The sequence below is a fragment of the Saimiri boliviensis genome, chromosome 9 (assembly GCF_048565385.1).
Source record: "Saimiri boliviensis isolate mSaiBol1 chromosome 9, mSaiBol1.pri, whole genome shotgun sequence".
Classification (NCBI taxonomy): domain Eukaryota; kingdom Metazoa; phylum Chordata; class Mammalia; order Primates; family Cebidae; genus Saimiri; species Saimiri boliviensis.
In genome coordinates, this window is record NC_133457.1 from 99,347,557 (window position 1) to 99,364,416 (window position 16,860).

Genomic DNA, 16,860 nt, shown 5'->3' on the forward strand with positions numbered 1-16,860 from the left:
GGCAGAGGGGGAAACATGTACTAATACAAAGGCAGGAAAGAGAATAAATATTTAGGGAACTGCAAGTATTGGTGTTCTGTGCCATCATTTGGAATGAAAACCATGTTTTAGATCCGACTGTGAGAGACAGAGGCTGTTACCGTCTTATGCATGTTTCGAGCCTTTATTATTCTGACAATTTTGTTTTCATCATCAGATGGATTTTATCACAAGGCAGTAAAGATGTTATAGTCACCTTTGGTGAAGCAAATAATAACTTATTTATAGTTTCTGGTCTGCTGCCTTCTGAAAACTGTTTCATTTGACTTATAATAAAAGACACATCCGTAATTAGCCTGTTCATATAGACACATGAAACAAAAGCTTTAGCTAGGAAGGGAATAATGCCATTTCTGCAGCCTTCTTTCCCTTGAGTGGCTTACTTGGCGTTCAGGATGATCCTCTGAGGATGGGAGACGGGGTTATCTAGCTTCGAGCCCAGCACATAGCTCCTGAAAGTGCATGTGGGCTCAACAAATGCCACAGATATTTCCTGGTGCTCTTGTGTCCCTGGGTCTCCATCCCCTCATGCTTTTGGGTGGGAATAATCTTTTTTTTCTTTTTTTTTTTTTTTTGGAAATTAAGTTTCTCTCTTGTTGCCCAAGCTGGAGTATAATGGTATGATCTCAGCTCACTGCAACCTCAGCCTCCTGGGATCAAGTGATTCTCCTGCCTCAACCTCCCGAGTAGCTGAGATTATAGGTGCCCACCACCACGCCAGGCTAATTTTTTTGTGTTTTAGTAGAGACGGGGTTTCACCATGTTGGTCAGGCTGGTCTCAAACATCTGACCTCAAGTGATCCACCTACCCTGGCCTCCCAAAGTGCTGAGATTACAGGTGTGAGTTGCCAACGCCCAGCTGGGAACAATCTTTGCTTGCTATCCTTCAGAGTCATTGCTTGTTTGAGTTCCTTCACCCAAGCTTCTTTCAGATTATCTTGCCCTTTTAATGATTTTCACCTCTTTAAAAAAATTACTCCACGCATAAAACGTAGAAAACAGGAAAGCACAAAAAACAAGTGCCCCGTGATACTATAACCAAAGGGTACTCAGTCAATTCTTTTTTTTATTAAAAAAAAAAGTTCTGACATTATTTCAGACTTTAGAAACATTTTCAAGAATAGGACGATTTCTCTAAATATTTATTTATTTACTTATTTTAGAGATGAGGTCTCACTCTGTCACCCGGGCTGGAGTATAGTGGCATTATCACAGCTCACTGCAACCTCTTACTCCTGGGCTCAGGCGATCCTCCCACCTCAGCCTCCCAAGTAGCTAGGACCATGGGTGCACACCAGCATGCACAAATAATGTTTAACTTTTTTGTAGAGATGGCATCTTGATATGTTGCCCAGGCTGGTCTTGAACTCCTGGCTTCAAGCCATCCTCTCACCTCAGCCTCTCAAAGCACTGGGATTAGAGGCCTGAGCCACCATGCCCAGCCAACAAAGAATTCTTGAATGCCCCTCACCCAAATTCCCCAAATGTTAACATCAAACTATACTTACTTTATCTCTCTCTCTTCTATCTCTGTCTCTCTCTCTATATATATATATATATAGAGAGAGAGAGAGAGAGACATATATGTATATTTCTTTTTTTTTTTTTAAACAGCCTTGCTCTGTCACCCAGGCTGGATGGCACTGGCACGATTTTGGCTAACTGCAGTCTCTGCCTCCTGGGTTCAAGCTATTCTCCTGCCTCAGCCTCCTAAGTAGCTGAAATTGCAGGCGTGCGCCACCACACCCAATTAATTTTTGTATTTTTAGTAGAGACGGAGTTTCATCATGTTGGCCAAGCTGGTCTCAAACTCGTGACCTCAGGTGATCCTCCTGCCTTAGCGTCCCAAAGTGCTGAGATTTTAGGAGTGAACCATGGCACCTGGCCATATATGTATATTTCTGAACCCATTTCAGAATAATTTGCTAGCCAATTGTCACCTGGGCCGATGAAAAAACAAAAAAAAATAAGTTGCAGATATTGTGCACTCTTATGTCAGCCTCAATACTTCAGTGTGTAGTTCCTAAAACTCAGGAATTCTCCTACATAAACATTAACTTTTATATGTGCCTTTCTATATTTTTTCTATGCACACATTTATTTATATCTAAATAAGATCATGCATTGTTTTATTTATGCTTCTTTATAGTGGCTTGCTTTTCACAGCAAGTTAGCAATAAATATTGTATATAATCTCCTGCCAATAAATATTCTACAACATGATTCATTGTCAGGCTTTGACAGTAGACACAATGGGTTTCTGGGTGGTACAACATTTTCAAAATACCACTCTGCATCACAGAATTAACTGAGCTGTGCTTTTTTTGTGTCTAGTCCAATGTCAGTGGAAAGCACTGAATAAACAAGTAAAGAGGCAGGGCAGGAGAAAACGCTGAATTCAAATTTAGTCTTTATTCCGTTGCCAGTAGAAAACCAATGAAAGGTTCCTAGCAGGAGAGAAAGCCAGTAAAAGCTGCTTTCTGGAGATCGATTTGACAGCGTCTGCAGGATGGAGTGAAGGAAGACGAGCTCAGAGCATGAGTCCATAGGTCACTGGGGTAAAGCGACCCCTGGTTTTAAGGGCACAGCTCTGCCCAGGTAGAGCAGAGCCTTTCCCAGCATAATGCATCCTTTTCTCTCACATGTCTTTCAGAACTGGTTAAAGTCATATGGCTATCTGCTTCCCTATGACTCACGGGCATCTGCGTTGCACTCAGGGAAGGCCTTGCAGTCAGCAGTCTCCACTATGCAGCAGTTTTACGGGATCCCAGTCACCGGTGTGTTGGATCAGACAACGATCGAGTAAGATTTGCATAGGACATTGTGCTTTTGAACTTCCTGGACTTACATTTGGGTTCACATTTGTGATGGCCTGTGTCCACCCCATGCCCATCCTCCCTTGTCTTTCATTCCTGCAGGGCCATTCTGGGAGAGAAAACCCCAAAGTGCCCTTTCCGATGTGAATGGGAAGGGATGGAATGGGAGTCCAGCCCTCCCATTAACTTGCCAAGTGACCTTGGAGACAAGTTGCTTAACCCTTCTGGATCTCAGTTTCCTTATCAGGACAATGAGGGGTTGGCTTATAGATGGGCTCTTTGGGTCATGCTCTGGAGTTCCCTGCAATGCACACATCTCACAGGATACAGAAAACTCTTGAATGATAATGAGTTGGCTCCACTTTTTCCATTTCCCAAACATTTGCTGGGTGCCTGCATGTGCCTGTTATCCGGCCCTCCAGAGGCTCACCATTTAGTGACAAATACAGTCATCTAGCCACACCAGTCTAGAGCTCAAAAGGAAACACTGAGTTTTGGGGAGACAGGAGGTAGAAAAAGTCATGAGGATGGTCATAATCACTCAAGGAGAATATAAAGATTCATGGGCAGGGTGCTGGGGATGGAACCCCACAAAGCCAGCCAAGAAGGGGAGCTGGAAAGGAGGAAGCCTGATGTGATGATGTGAAGCAGTGTTGTGATGTCACATGGTGTGTGGTGTCAATGGGACCAGCCGCTGCAGAGCTGTCCAACAGGAGCATGGTTGAAAGTCATCAGCAGAGTTTAGTGACAAAAAGGTTGTTGCTAACCTCAGCAGAATGGTAGAGATGAAGTCAGACTGAAGTGGGGAGAAGCAGAGGTGAAGAATAAAAGTGGCAAGTAGAGGGAAAACATTCAAGAACCTTGACAGGGAGGTAGGAATAAATGGGTAGCAGCTAGAAAGGATGAAGTTTTGTTTTTTTAGTTAAGACGGGAGAGAGTTGACAGGCTTAAACTTGCTTAAGAAAGCTATGAGAGCTGTTTAAGAAGAGCCATTCACATCACTAAAGCATGGAAAAGAGCAGGAGAGAGTTTCCTAAGGAGGTGGGAAGGGAGGGGAGCCTGAGGCAGGTGGAAGGAGCTAGCAGGGCTGGGTGAGGATGCCGGGGAGTTGGTGTGGGGAGGAACAGGAAATGCACCCAGTTGTGGATCAAGGATCAATTTCAGGTAAGTCACTCCTGGACAGAATCATCTCTCTGGGTCTCAGTGTGTTCATTTGCAAAGGGGAGTGTTGGATTATGGCTCTAAATTTTAGATACCACTTTTTTTTTCCTTTTCTTTTCTTTTATTTTTATTTTTATTTTTATTTTTTTATGAGATGGAGTCTCACTCTGTCTCCCAGGCTGGAGGTCAATGGCGTGATCTCATGATCAGAGGCGACCTTTGCTTCCAGGGTTCAAGTGATTCTCGTGTCTCAGCCTCCCAAGTGGCTGGATTACAGGCACACACAACCACGCCTGGCTAATGTTTTTGTATTTTTAGCAGAAATGGGCTTTCACCATGTTGGCCAGGCTGGTCTCCCAACTCCTGACCTCAGGTGATCTGCCCACGTTGGCCTCCCAGAGTGCTAGGATTACAGGCGGGAGCCACCACTCCCAGCCTAGATTCCATTATTTTAAGCATATAAGCTTTTAAACCTTGGTGAGTCTGGGTTTTAGGATCCTAAAATTCTGTATGAACATTTCCCATTCCTAGGATTCTCTGATTATAAGAGTGTGAACTTCTTGTGATGCTGTGAATACCGTGGACTCCTTGGCCCTGTGGCCTCCAGAGTGGGCTGGTTAAAGACAGCCCTGGTTAAAGGCCGGCCGCCTTTCAAAGGGGAGGTTATTTTGAGGGCTTTGCACAGGCCTCATGGCAGTGCATCCTGGGGCAGGAGCTCTGGCGTCTCTGCTGTGGCACCACCTGGCCTCAGGTTTTACTCTGTTCCAAAAAGCCCCAGGCCTGTTGGATGGTGCTCAGAGAGTGGCAGGTGGACAGTGAAAGGAGAAGGCAGAAGGAACGATCTAGGGAAAAGGATGGCCTTTCCTGCTTGCAGTTGTGCCCACACCTCCTTGTATGAAGGCAGGGGAGTTGTGTTCTGGAAGCAGGGGAAGGAGGAAGCAAATCACACTTCTTAATCCAAGACCTGAGTTGGGGAGCGTTCGGGGTAGAATTTGGAGACCTGAGTTGCAGCTCCAGCTTTGTGACCTTGGGCAATGGCTGCCTTTCCTTCCCTAGGTGCCTTCCAGCTCTAACTTAGCCAGAGGTGGTTCTTGGTTCTTGTTCCAGGGACTGTTAATGAAAGGAAGTTAGATTAGCCATTTTAAGTACTGTGTTGTTGGCCAGGCATGGTGGCTCACATCTGTAATCCCAGCACTTTAGGAGGCCAAGGTGGGGGGATCACAATGTCAGGAGTTCGAGACCAGCCTGCCCAACGTGGTGAAATCCCATCTCTACTAAAAATTCAAAAATTAGCCGGGGATGGTGGCACACGCCTATAATTCCAGCTACTTGGGAGGCTGAGGCAGGAGAATCACTTGAACCCGGACAGTGGAGGTTGTGGTGAGCTGAGATCGTGCCACTGCACTCCAGCCTGGGCAACAGAGTGAGACTCCATCTCAAAAAAATGAAGTACTATGTTGGAGAGTCTACCCTGGGTAATGTCACACATCTATTCATTCACTCATTCATTTGTTCAACAACATGTAGTTCCTCTAGCTCAGCCTTGTGTAAGCACTGACAGAAAAAAAGAAAAGCCCCAGGCTTTGTTAAATTGCATTAATTAATACCTCATTTTTTCATTCAGCTAAGTTCCAGTCCTGCCTTGCTGATTTCTATGTTTTGCAAGGTACTGGATTTATCTGTGGATCTTTTCTCTCATCTGGCTACCTCACAGCGTTGTTTTGAAAATCAAACTTTTTTTTCCTTTTTTTGAGACAAGGCTTACCCAGGCTGGTGTGTAGTGGTGCGATCTTGGCTCACCATAGCCTCAACTTTCCAAGCTCAGTTGATCCTCCCACCCCAGCCTCCCTAGTAACTGAGACTACAGGAATATGCCACCATGCCTGGCTAATTTTTTGTATTTTTAATAGAGATAGGGTTTTGCCATGTTGCCCAGACTGGTCACAATCTCCTAGGCTCAAGCAATCTGCCTGCCTCAGCTTCCCAAAATGCTAGGATTATAGGCGTGAGCCACTGCACCTGGCCAAGAATCAAATGTTTTAAAAGAATGTGCTGGGCACAGTGGCCCATGCCTCTAATCCCAGCATTTTGGGGAGGCCAAGGTGGGTGGATTACCTGAGGTTCAGAGTTCGAGACCAGCCTGGCCAACATGGTGAAACCCTGTCTCTACTAAAAATACAAAAATTAGCTGGGCGTGGTGGTACTGCATGCCTGTAATGCCACCTACTACTCAGGAGGCTGAGGCAGGAGAATTGTTTGAACTGGGGAGGCAGAGGTTGCAGTGAGCTGAGATCACACCACTACACTCCAGCCTGGGCAACAGAGCAAGACTCTGTCTTGGAAAAAAAAAAAAAAGAAAAGAAAGAAAATCCCCAAAACTGGGTAATTTATAAAGAAAAGAAGTTTAATTGGCTCAGGGTTCCACAGGCTTTACAGGAAGCATGGCTGGGGATGCCTCAAGACACTTTCAATCATAGCAGAAGGCAAAGGGGAAGCAAGTACATCTTCACATGGCAGGAGCAAGAGTAAGAAGGGCAAAGTGCTACACCCTGTTAACCAACCAGATATCATGAGAACTCACTATTACAAGAACAACGAGGGAGAAGTCCGCCCCACATGGTCCAATCACCACCTACCAGGCCCCGCCTCCAACACTGGGGATTACAATTTGACAGGAGATTGGGGCAGGGACACAAAACTATATCACCTGCTGTAAAGCAGATATCAGGATTTACATAATTTCAGGCACTGGGCTACCTTCTGGGGACATGATGATGAACAGGACATAGTTCCTGTCCTCAATTTACCATTTATTAGAGGAAACAGACCAATAGATTTTAAATCACAACACAATATATAAGTGCTGCAGAGAATTATGTTCCACATCCCACAGTTGTTTAGCCACTTCTTTTTTTCTTCCTCTGAGACAGCATTTCACTCTTGTTACCCAGACTGGAGTGCAATGGCGTGATCTTGGCTCACTGCAACCTCCGCCTCCCAGGTTCAAGCAATTCTCCTGCCTTAGCCTCCCAAGTAGCTGGGATTACAGGCGTCCACCACCACACCCAGCTCATTTTTTGTATTTTTAGTAGAGATGGGGTTTCACCATGTTGGCCAGGCTGGTCTTGAACTCCTGACCTCAGGTGATCCACCTGCCTCAGCCTCCCAGAGTGCTGGGATTACAGGCATGAGCACTGCACCCAGCCTGTTTTAGCCACTTCTTGAACAAGTCTAGTGAAAGAGAATTTCCTGTCTTCCATGCTATACTATTTCTACTGTTGGACAATTCTGATTCATTCATTCCATCAGTTAGTGGACAAAAATTATTGAACCCCTTCTATGTCAGGTACTGTGCCAGCCCTGGGGATACCAGCAAAGTTCCTGTCCTTATGGAGCTTAGAATTTGAGGAAAGAGACAAAGAATAAATAAGAAAGCAAATGCATACTCTAAGTTCACGAGTGATAAATCCTGTGAATAAACATTAAGCAGGATAAGCAGATAGCAGTGGACTGGGGACAGGGAAGCTATTTTAGATAGAGAGGATGAGGAAGTCCTCTCTGAAGGGGTAATATTTGAGCAGAGACTTTAATGAAGTAAGGAAACAAACCACATGCAAAAGAAGAGTGTTGCAAGTAGAGGGAACAGCAATGCAAAGACCATGGCATGGGAATAGGCTTAGCATGTTCAAGGAACAGCAAGAAGGTTGCCATGACTAGAGTAAAGGATATAAGTGGAAAAGGGTGACGATGTTCTTGGACAGGTATGCAGGGGCTGGATCACATGGAGTTTTGTGCGCCAGGATGATGGAGTCTTGCTCTGTTGCCCAGGCTCTAGTGCAGTGGCTCAATCTCAGCTCACTGCAACTTCCACCTCTCAGGTTCAAGCAATTCTCCTGCCTCAGCCTCCTGAGGGGCTGGGATTACAGGTGTGAGCCACTGCAGCTGGCTAATTTTTTTTTTTTTTTTTTTTTTTTGTATTTTTAGTAGAATGGGGTTTCACCATGTTGGCCAAGCTAGTCTTGAACTCCTGACCTCAGGTGATCCACCCACCTCAGCCTCCCAAAGTGCTGGGATTATAGGCGTGAGCCACCATGCCCAGCTAAAGAATTTGAATTTTATTCTGGGTGTTCAGGGAAGTCGTTGGAGGCTCTTAACCAGGGCATGCTGTGCTCTGATTGCATTTACAGAGCATTTTCACATGTACTTCATCCCTGAAGACTCACTGCCATCTAAGAACAACAAGAACTATAGTTCTCATGTTGCAGATGAGGAAACTGAGGCTCACAGTGGTTCCGTCACTTGCCTGGGGGGGTCCTATGACTAGTGGTGGAGCTGAAACTTATCAAGCCCATGTATTCTGATTCTCAGTCTTTATACAGCTGTGTTTCCTCATATGATTGTGAGCGCATGAATGAATGAATCAATCACTCAATCATGTTCCTGTTGGGGTCCATCTGAGCCAGGGTCCCAGAGTGTAGGTTGAGGATGCACATTGCTTTCCAGACTGGAGCTGGGGAATATGCAATCATTTCCTAGAGTGTTCAGTGACCACAGTGCATATGGATGTGTGTGTGTCCTCTCTCTGCCCAGGTGGATGAAGAAACCCCGATGTGGTGTCCCTGATCATCCCCACTTAAGCCGTAGGCGGAGAAACAAGCGCTATGCCCTGACTGGACAGAAGTGGAGGCAAAAACACATCACCTACAGGTGCTTGGACTCCCTCTCTTCCTCCCTGGCTTTGGTGCCACCCTCACTCTGTTTTTCCTGGTCTGAGTTTCAAAGGCTCACAATGTAGGTGGGCCTGGGGAGGAGGCTCACAACATACGCCAAGGGCCAGGCATGTGGGCACCAGTACCAGGTGCTGAGAGCCTGTGACTTTGTCCTCCTTGTGGCTTCCACAGGATGCTGTGACTCAAACCTCAGGTTTATTTGGTCCTCTGGGGGCTCCCAGTTGTGTTCTGTTTAGATGCCTGTAGTTTTTAAGTTACAGAAAGTGGGGTACGAATGGTTTAGTAACTTTCAGCTGTGATAAAGAACCACGGCTTGCAATGAGCTGTGGTCACGCCACTGTACTGCAACCTGGGTGACAGAGTGAGACTCTGTCTCCAAAACAAAACAAAAACCACAAAACAAAACACACAAAACCATGGCTTAATTCATTCTCCTTATTACTGCCTGCCAAACCCCATTCCCTCTGATCTGGATCCTTCCACCCAAAACCACCTGATGGACTTCACCTGAGATTCCCAACACAGAGTTCCAGTTGTGTCTTAAGGAATATAAAGAACTGGGACCTGAATCATAATCGTGTCATCCTTGATTGTCTAGGGGAACCAAGGGCAGAGCAGGATTCATCTCCAGGTCAGACCAGTGGCCCAAGAGCAGAGATGATGCAGCCCATCACAGCAGACTTGGGCACTGGAGTGGGGCTGGGGCAAGGGCCAGGCACTGGGAAGGCTCAGGAGGGTGCTGGCTAGCACTTCTCAAGGCTCTCCTGTCATCTCAGGTGGATCCCTTGGATGTAGAGGCAGGATCTAAGACAGAGATCCTTAGAGTTGAACTAAGGGCTCTCCTGCTGATGAGTACTCCCTACAGAAAGGGAATTTTTTTTTTTTTTTTAGAAATCTGACAAGAGAAGGGAACTTAAGAATCTGGGTTAGAAGCGGAATAGACTCTTGGGTCTTTTGAAGGGGGAGAGTGGACCAAGAGAAAGAAGCATTGGGTTCTAACCCAACGTTGACCTTAACTTCTATCACTCAGCCTCTCTGGGCCTTGGTTTCCTTATGTATGGAGTAGGTAGAATAATCCATGCCCCAACATGAACACAGTAACCCTAAATAGCCAAATCTGTAATGGATTAAATCAGATACCAGCCAGCTTCTAGGTAGACAAGCGGTAGTTGGTACCAAACTTTTTTTGTTTGTTTGTTTGTTTTTTGAGACAGAGTCTCACTCTTGTCCCCCAGGCTAGAGGGCAAAATCTTGGCTCACTGCAACCTCCACCACCCAGGTTCAAGTGATTCTTCTGCCTCAGCCTCGTAAATAGCTAGGATTACAGGTGCCTGCCACCATACCTGGCTAATTTTTGTACTTATAGTAGAGATGGGGTTTCGCCACGTTGGCCTGGCTGGTCTCAAACTCCTGACCTTAGGTGATATGCCCACCTCAGCCTCCCAAAGTGTTGGGGGATTACAGGCATAAGCCACCATCCCCAGCCAGTGCCAAAGATTTTTTAAAGAGATTTTTCACTTAAACTCCTCTCCATTATTTGAATATTTTTATAACTTTTATAAATGAACATATTTTGTATGGAAAAAAACTTAAAATTCAGAAAATTCTATCTACCAATTTATTTCTTTTTCTTTTCTTTTTTTCTTTTTTTTTTTTGTTTTTTTTTTTTTTTTGTTTTGTTTTTTGAGACAGAGTATCACTCTGTTACCTAGGCTGGAGTGCAATGGTGCAATATTGGCTCACTGCAACCTCCACCTCCCAAGTTCAAGCAGTTATCTTGTTTTAGCTTCCAGAATAGCTGAGATTATAGGCACATACCACCATGCCTGGCTAATTTATGTACTTTTAGTAGAGACAGGGTTTCACCATGTTGGCTAGGCTGGTCCCCAACTCCTGACCTCAAGTGATCTGTCAGCCTCGGCCTCCCAAAGTGCTGGGATTACAGGCATGAGCCACTGCACCTGGCCCTAATTTGCTTTTCTCAACAAACTGGAGTGGAATCCTTTACTCAACACAAGTTTTGCTGGAGATCAAATGGAAAACACTGAATAAAGCAAAGCCATCTGACTGAGGCAGGGTGGGGATCCAGAGCTCTGCCTACTCAGCCTCTTTTTCGACCCCTGGGGCAGCTCAGCAGAAGTCTAGGGTTCAAAATCAGATCACTGAGCCACATTGTCTCAGATTACCCATTTTAGCTCTGCTAGTCTCTGACTCTCTGATCTTGCCTAATGACCCTCCCCTCTCTCACCAGCATTCACAACTATACCCCAAAAGTGGGTGAGCTAGACACGCGGAAAGCTATTCGCCAGGCTTTCGATGTGTGGCAGAAGGTGACCCCACTGACCTTTGAAGAGGTGCCATACCATGAGGTCAAAAGCGACCGGAAGGAGGCAGACATCATGATATTTTTTGCTTCTGGTTTCCATGGCGACAGCTCCCCATTTGATGGAGAAGGGGGATTCCTGGCCCATGCCTACTTCCCTGGCCCTGGGATTGGAGGAGACACCCACTTTGACTCTGATGAGCCGTGGACTCTAGGAAATGCCAACCATGACGGTAAGGCCATGAGGGGACAGGGGTCAGTTTTGGCTGCTCAGTTGCTGGGAAAGAACTTGGAAGACACCTTAGATGAGCTTCCTGCTTTCTGGAGCCTCTCGTCCAAAAACTGAGACCATAAGAGGGTGGGAACTATGATTTATGATAATATTCAACATTCGATCCACCAGGGCCAGGGCCATGGAGATGAGTCAGATCACTTAGAAGATAGTCCAGTTGGCAGGAGGAAAGTAAGGTTAGGCCATGAGTAAGAAGAGAAAATAATGGACCAGAGGCTGAAGGAAAAAGTTAAAAGGGGCCAGGCACAGTGGCTCACACCTGTAACCCCAGCACTTTGGGAGGCCAAGGCGGGCAGATCACCTGAGGTCAGAAGTTTAGACCAGCCTGACCAACACGATGAAACCCTGTCTCTACTAAAAACACAAAAATTAGCTGGGTGTGGTGGTAGGTGCCTGTAATCCCAGCAACTAAGGAGGCTGAGGCATGAGAATCGCTTGAACCCAGGAGGCGGAGGTTGCAGTGAGCCGAGATCACACCATTGCACTCCAGCCCAGGCGACAAGAGTGAAATTCCATCTCAAAAAAAAAAAAAAAAAAGTTTAAAAGGCGTTAAAGCTGAACGTTTGGTCTGAAAGTAGTAGGCTCTGGCCTGAATGATGAGGGCTCCAAAAGCCATCTTATGAACAACACAACTGGCTCTCTCCTTTGTCAACCTGACAGGTGAGTAGTGGCCCCTGCAATTATTCTGGCATCCCTGGATAATTTGCTCTGCACCACTATGGTTCAATGAATATTTATGGAGGCATAGTCAATACCGTGCAGCAATAGTAATGATACCTTGCAGGTTGCCAAAGAGTTCCTTGTCAGTATTACTCACAAGGCACCTGCTTAGTGAGTAGGAAAGTGTATATCATTATACCCATTTTTAAGATGAAGAGTTGGGGCTCAAATGGCATAGCTGAAAGGTGGCATCAACCCCAGGTTCAATTATTGGCTCTTGTGACACGCTCAGTCTCCTCATCTGCAAAGTGAGGGGCTGGATTAGGTGATTGCTAAAGCCCTTCCAACTCTAATGAACATGATACAAAGTCTTACAAAGAGCAGGGGGAGCTGACGTTCAAAAAAAATGGTACGATTTAGTCAGGCGTGGCGGCATGTGCCTGTAATCCCAGCTACTTGGAAGGCTAAAGCAGGAGAATCACTTGAACCTGGGAGGTGGAGGTTGTGGTAAGCTGAGATGGTGCCACTGCACTCCAGCCTGGGTGACAGAGTGAGACTCCTAAAAAAAAAAAGGCGATCTCTGTCCTCTGGCAGTCCAGTGTCAGTCTAGCAGGGGAGGTAGGTGTGCACATAAGTAACCCTGTCACAGACAGACTCTATCCAAGGCTGTACCAAGAAAACACAGTAGGAGTTTGGAGGAAAGAGGGACAGAAGAGTCTGGCTTTTGGATTATAATAGGTGACAATTAGTGGGTATGCTGGTGTTCTAAGGCTCGTGCCAAGTGCTTGCCACACATTATGTGTGGCAATTATTATATCTATTAAATATATTGTAATATTTAATTACATTTATATATTAATATATGTATAAATATATAAAAATGTAAAATTATTATAAGTAAATATTGTTATGTTCATTTTACAGATAGGTAAACTGAGATATAGAGAAACATCCAGTAACCTACCTAAGGTCCCATAGTTGGTGAATGGTGAAATGAGGCTTTGAACCTGGGGACTGCGGCCCTGGAGCCCATGCTCTTAGCCATCATGCTGAGCTTCCATGGTTCTCAAACTGAAGGGGACATCAGAATCACCTAGAAACCACTTTTTAAAATGCAGGTTCCAGGCCAGACATGGTAGCTCATGCCGGTAATCCCAGCACTTTGGGAGGCCAAGGCAGGCAGGTCACCTGAGATCAGGAGCTTGAGACGAGCCTGGGCAACAAGGTGAAACCTTGTCTCTACTAAAAATACAAAACTTAGCTGGGTGTGGTGGTGTGCCCCTGCAATCCCAGCTACTCAGGAGGCTGAGAAGGAGAATTGCTTGAACCCGGAAGGCAGAGGTTGCAGTGAGCAGAGATCGCACACTGCACTCCAGCCTGGGCAACAGAGTGAGACTCCATCTCAAAAAAAAAAGAATGCAGATTCCAGAATCCTAATCTTGTCATTCTGACTCTCTGGGTCCAGGATAGGGCCTGGGAATCTGCAACTGGTCTAATAAATTCCCAAGGGGCTTCTGATGCAGGTGTTCCATCACCATGAGAAATGCCATCTTAATACCTAGAGTTTTCCTCCCTGGCCTGATCATAAGAACCAGCGGGGGTTCTTCCTATAAATGTGGATTCCCAGGCCCTTCCCACAGAGCTCCTGACTTAAGCTGAAGTTCCATGCTTGGGAAACACCAGGGATCCTTTTTTTCCCGCCCAGCAGCTGCTCCAGGCTGAGAGCACACTGTCAAAGCTTGTGTCCTCAGAGGCCACATTTGGTGTCTAGTTGGGGATGACCCCCTTGAGAACACTTCATATCACTGCATGGATCAGGGGTTATCTGTCAACGGTTAGACCTTTGGCAAAGGTGGTTTAGCCACAGCTCAGCCTAGGCAAAGTCATGAACCTGTTAAATTGTTCTTGGTCCTCTTCATTCTTCAGATTTTTGTCCTCTTTCCTATCAAACTCCATTTCCTTTGCACTGGTATCTCTCCCGTTGTCCTGCATGTATTTCCTGGCTCTCTGAGTACCTATTCTTTATCTCATTCTTATTTTTGGATCAGTGTCAATGAATGGTTCTCTGCGCTAACTGATATGATGTGAGAAGAAGAGAACTAACAGTTTTGAGGCCTTGTTACGTGCCAGGCACTGTTAGCAGATAAGGTTTTAGTTATATTCCTGATAGAGACAAATGAATGTTCAAAGAGTTGTTCAGAGGAGGCACCGGGAAGACACTCCCACTCCTCTGCCCTCACCTTCTGCCCAGCACTGGGGCTGTGCACTTCCCACACCTGCTCCTCATTTTTGCAGAACTTGCTGGACCCAGGCCCCAAATCCCAAGAGCTGGTGGTGTGTGTGGGAAGGACCTGGGACCTGTGGACGGGCACGATCCCAGCACCTCTCCCGTCTGTCCCATCCCAGCTTTCATGAGAGACTGCAAATCCTGATAGAAATTCCAAGATGGCTAATGTCTTCTTTGGACAAGAATCAGGGCTCTGCTCTGTTCTGGAAAGCCAAGCATAACCTATCCAGACACAGCTCAGGATCACAGCGATCAACCCCGGGCTCGTGAACTGGAATGCAGTGAAGGCAGGTTTTGGGCAAGAGGAAAGGAACCAAAGTTTATCGAGCATCCATATATTATCTCGTTTAATTTCCACATAGAGTCAGCAAGGGAGTGGTGTTTCCTGGGAACTTTTTGAACTTACAAGCTTACTTCTTTTTTCTAAACTCTCATCATGGAAAATTTCAAACTCACAAAAGCAGGAAGAATGATTCTATGATCTCCCAGGTACCCATCACCTGCCTCAGCAATTATCAACATTGTGGCATTCCTACTTTATCCACCGTTTTTTGGCTGATGTATTTTAAAGAAAATCTCAGGCATAATATCATTTCACCTTTAAATACTTTAGTATATACCTCTAACAGATAAAGGCTATTTTTTTTTTTTTTTTTTTTTTTTTTTTTTTTTTGAGAAGGAGTTTCACTCTTGTTACCCAGGCTGGAGTGCAATGGCACGATCTCGGCTCACCGCAACCTCCGCCTCCTGGTTCAGGCAATTCTCCTGCTTCAGCCTCCTGAGTAGCTGGGATTACAGGCACGTGCTACCATGCCCAGCTAATTTTTTGTATTTTTAGTAGAGACGGGGTTTCACCATGTTGACCAGGATGGTCTCGATCTCTTGACCTCGTGATCCACCCGCCTCGGCCTCCCAAAGTGCTGGGATTACAGGCTTGAGCCACCATGCCCAGCCAAGGCTAGTTTTTAACATAACCACACAATCATTATCAAATCCAACAAAATTAACAATAATTTTTAAAAATCTAATACCCAGTTTGAGTTCACTTTCCCAAAGTACTTCAGAAATATCTTTTTTTTTTTTTTTTTTTTTTGAGACAGAGTCTCACTCTGTTGCCCAGTGCTGTAGCACAATCTTGGCTTACTGCAACCTCTGCTTCCTGGGTTCAAGGGATTCTCCTACCTCAGCCTCCCAAGTAGCTGGGATTACAGACACACACCACCACACCCAGCTAATTTTTGTATTTTTAATAGAGATGGGGTTTCACCATGCTGGCCAGGATGGTCTTGATCTCCAGACCTCGTGACCACCCACCTCAGCATCCCAAAGTGTTGGGATTACAGGCGTGAGCCACTGTGCCCAGTCTCAGAAATGTCTTTTACAGTTGTTTGCTTGAATCAGGATCCAAACAAGATCCACATATGAGACATGGCTGATGTGTCTCTTAAAGCCCTTTTTATTTAAAACACCCCACCCTACACACACATTTCCCTCCATATATTTGTTGAAGAAACTGGGTCATGTGTCCTGAGTATAATCATTTGGCTTGACAAGAATCAAGTTCACTTTTAATATGTTTCTCTTCCCCATAATTCCTAAATGTTGTTCATTAGATCTACAGGCCTGACTAGATTCAAGTTCAATTTTTTGGCAAGAATACTTCATAAGTGGTGCTGGTACTGCCTATTCACCGCATCAGCAAACACATATGATGCAGACTGTCCCACTTTTAGCGATGCTGAGGTCAAGCATTTGCTTCAGGTTGTGTCAGCCTGACCCAACCATAATACAATTCACCTGGAAAACTTACCAAAAAGAAAAGAAAAAGAAAAAACATTTCCTATGTCCCATCCCAAACCTCCTGAATCAGAATATCTTCCCCATTTCCTCCATGTATTTAAAAGGCTCCCCTGGGCCAGATGCAGTGGCTCACGCCTGTAATCCCAGCACTTCAGGAGGCTGAGGCGGGTAGATCACCTGAAGTCAGGAGTTTGAGACCATCCTGGCCAACACAGCAAAACCCTGTCTCTACTAAAAATACAAAAATTAGCCAGGCGTGGAGCCATGTACCTGTAATCCCAGCTACTTGGGAGGCTGAGGCAGGAGAATCGCTTGAACCTGGGGGCTGAGGCTGAGATTGCAGCGAGCTGAGATCACGCCACTGCACTCCAACCTGGGGGACAGAGTAAGACCCTGTTCTCAAAAATAAATAATAAATAAAAATAAAAGGCTCCCCTGGAGAACCACTGGGTCATTGAGGTGGTTCTGCTTCCCCACTTAGGTGGAGTCTGAGTGAAGGGGCAAGCTAGCCCATCCCACCTTTAAGCTGGTTCCTGGGGCTACTTTCAGACATCTTCTGCCCTCATTTCTTTCAAATGAGTCAAGCAGTGAAGTCAGCAGATAGTCACTAAGCTCTGCTGGGGAGGGTGCTCAGCCCTGCCTTGCTCCTGCGTAGGGGAAGGTGACAGGACAAGAGAGTCATCCTGACCCAGACCTGCTGCACAGAGTGGGGCCCTCCACACTGACCTCACAGACTCTCCCCATCCCTGCCA

The 16,860-nt window shown here is 45.8% G+C and overlaps 1 protein-coding gene across 1 annotated transcript in view; it reads left to right on the forward strand.

The window, feature by feature from the left end:
- Positions 1-16,860, forward strand: part of MMP24 (matrix metallopeptidase 24) — a 51,530-nt gene that overhangs the window by 17,613 nt on the left and 17,057 nt on the right. Inside the window, exons 2-4 of the mRNA XM_039479314.2 lie at positions 2,693-2,841; positions 8,607-8,723; positions 10,998-11,302. Of these exons, the coding sequence (XP_039335248.1) occupies positions 2,693-2,841; positions 8,607-8,723; positions 10,998-11,302 (571 nt within the window). The remainder of the gene's footprint in view (positions 1-2,692; positions 2,842-8,606; positions 8,724-10,997; positions 11,303-16,860) is intronic.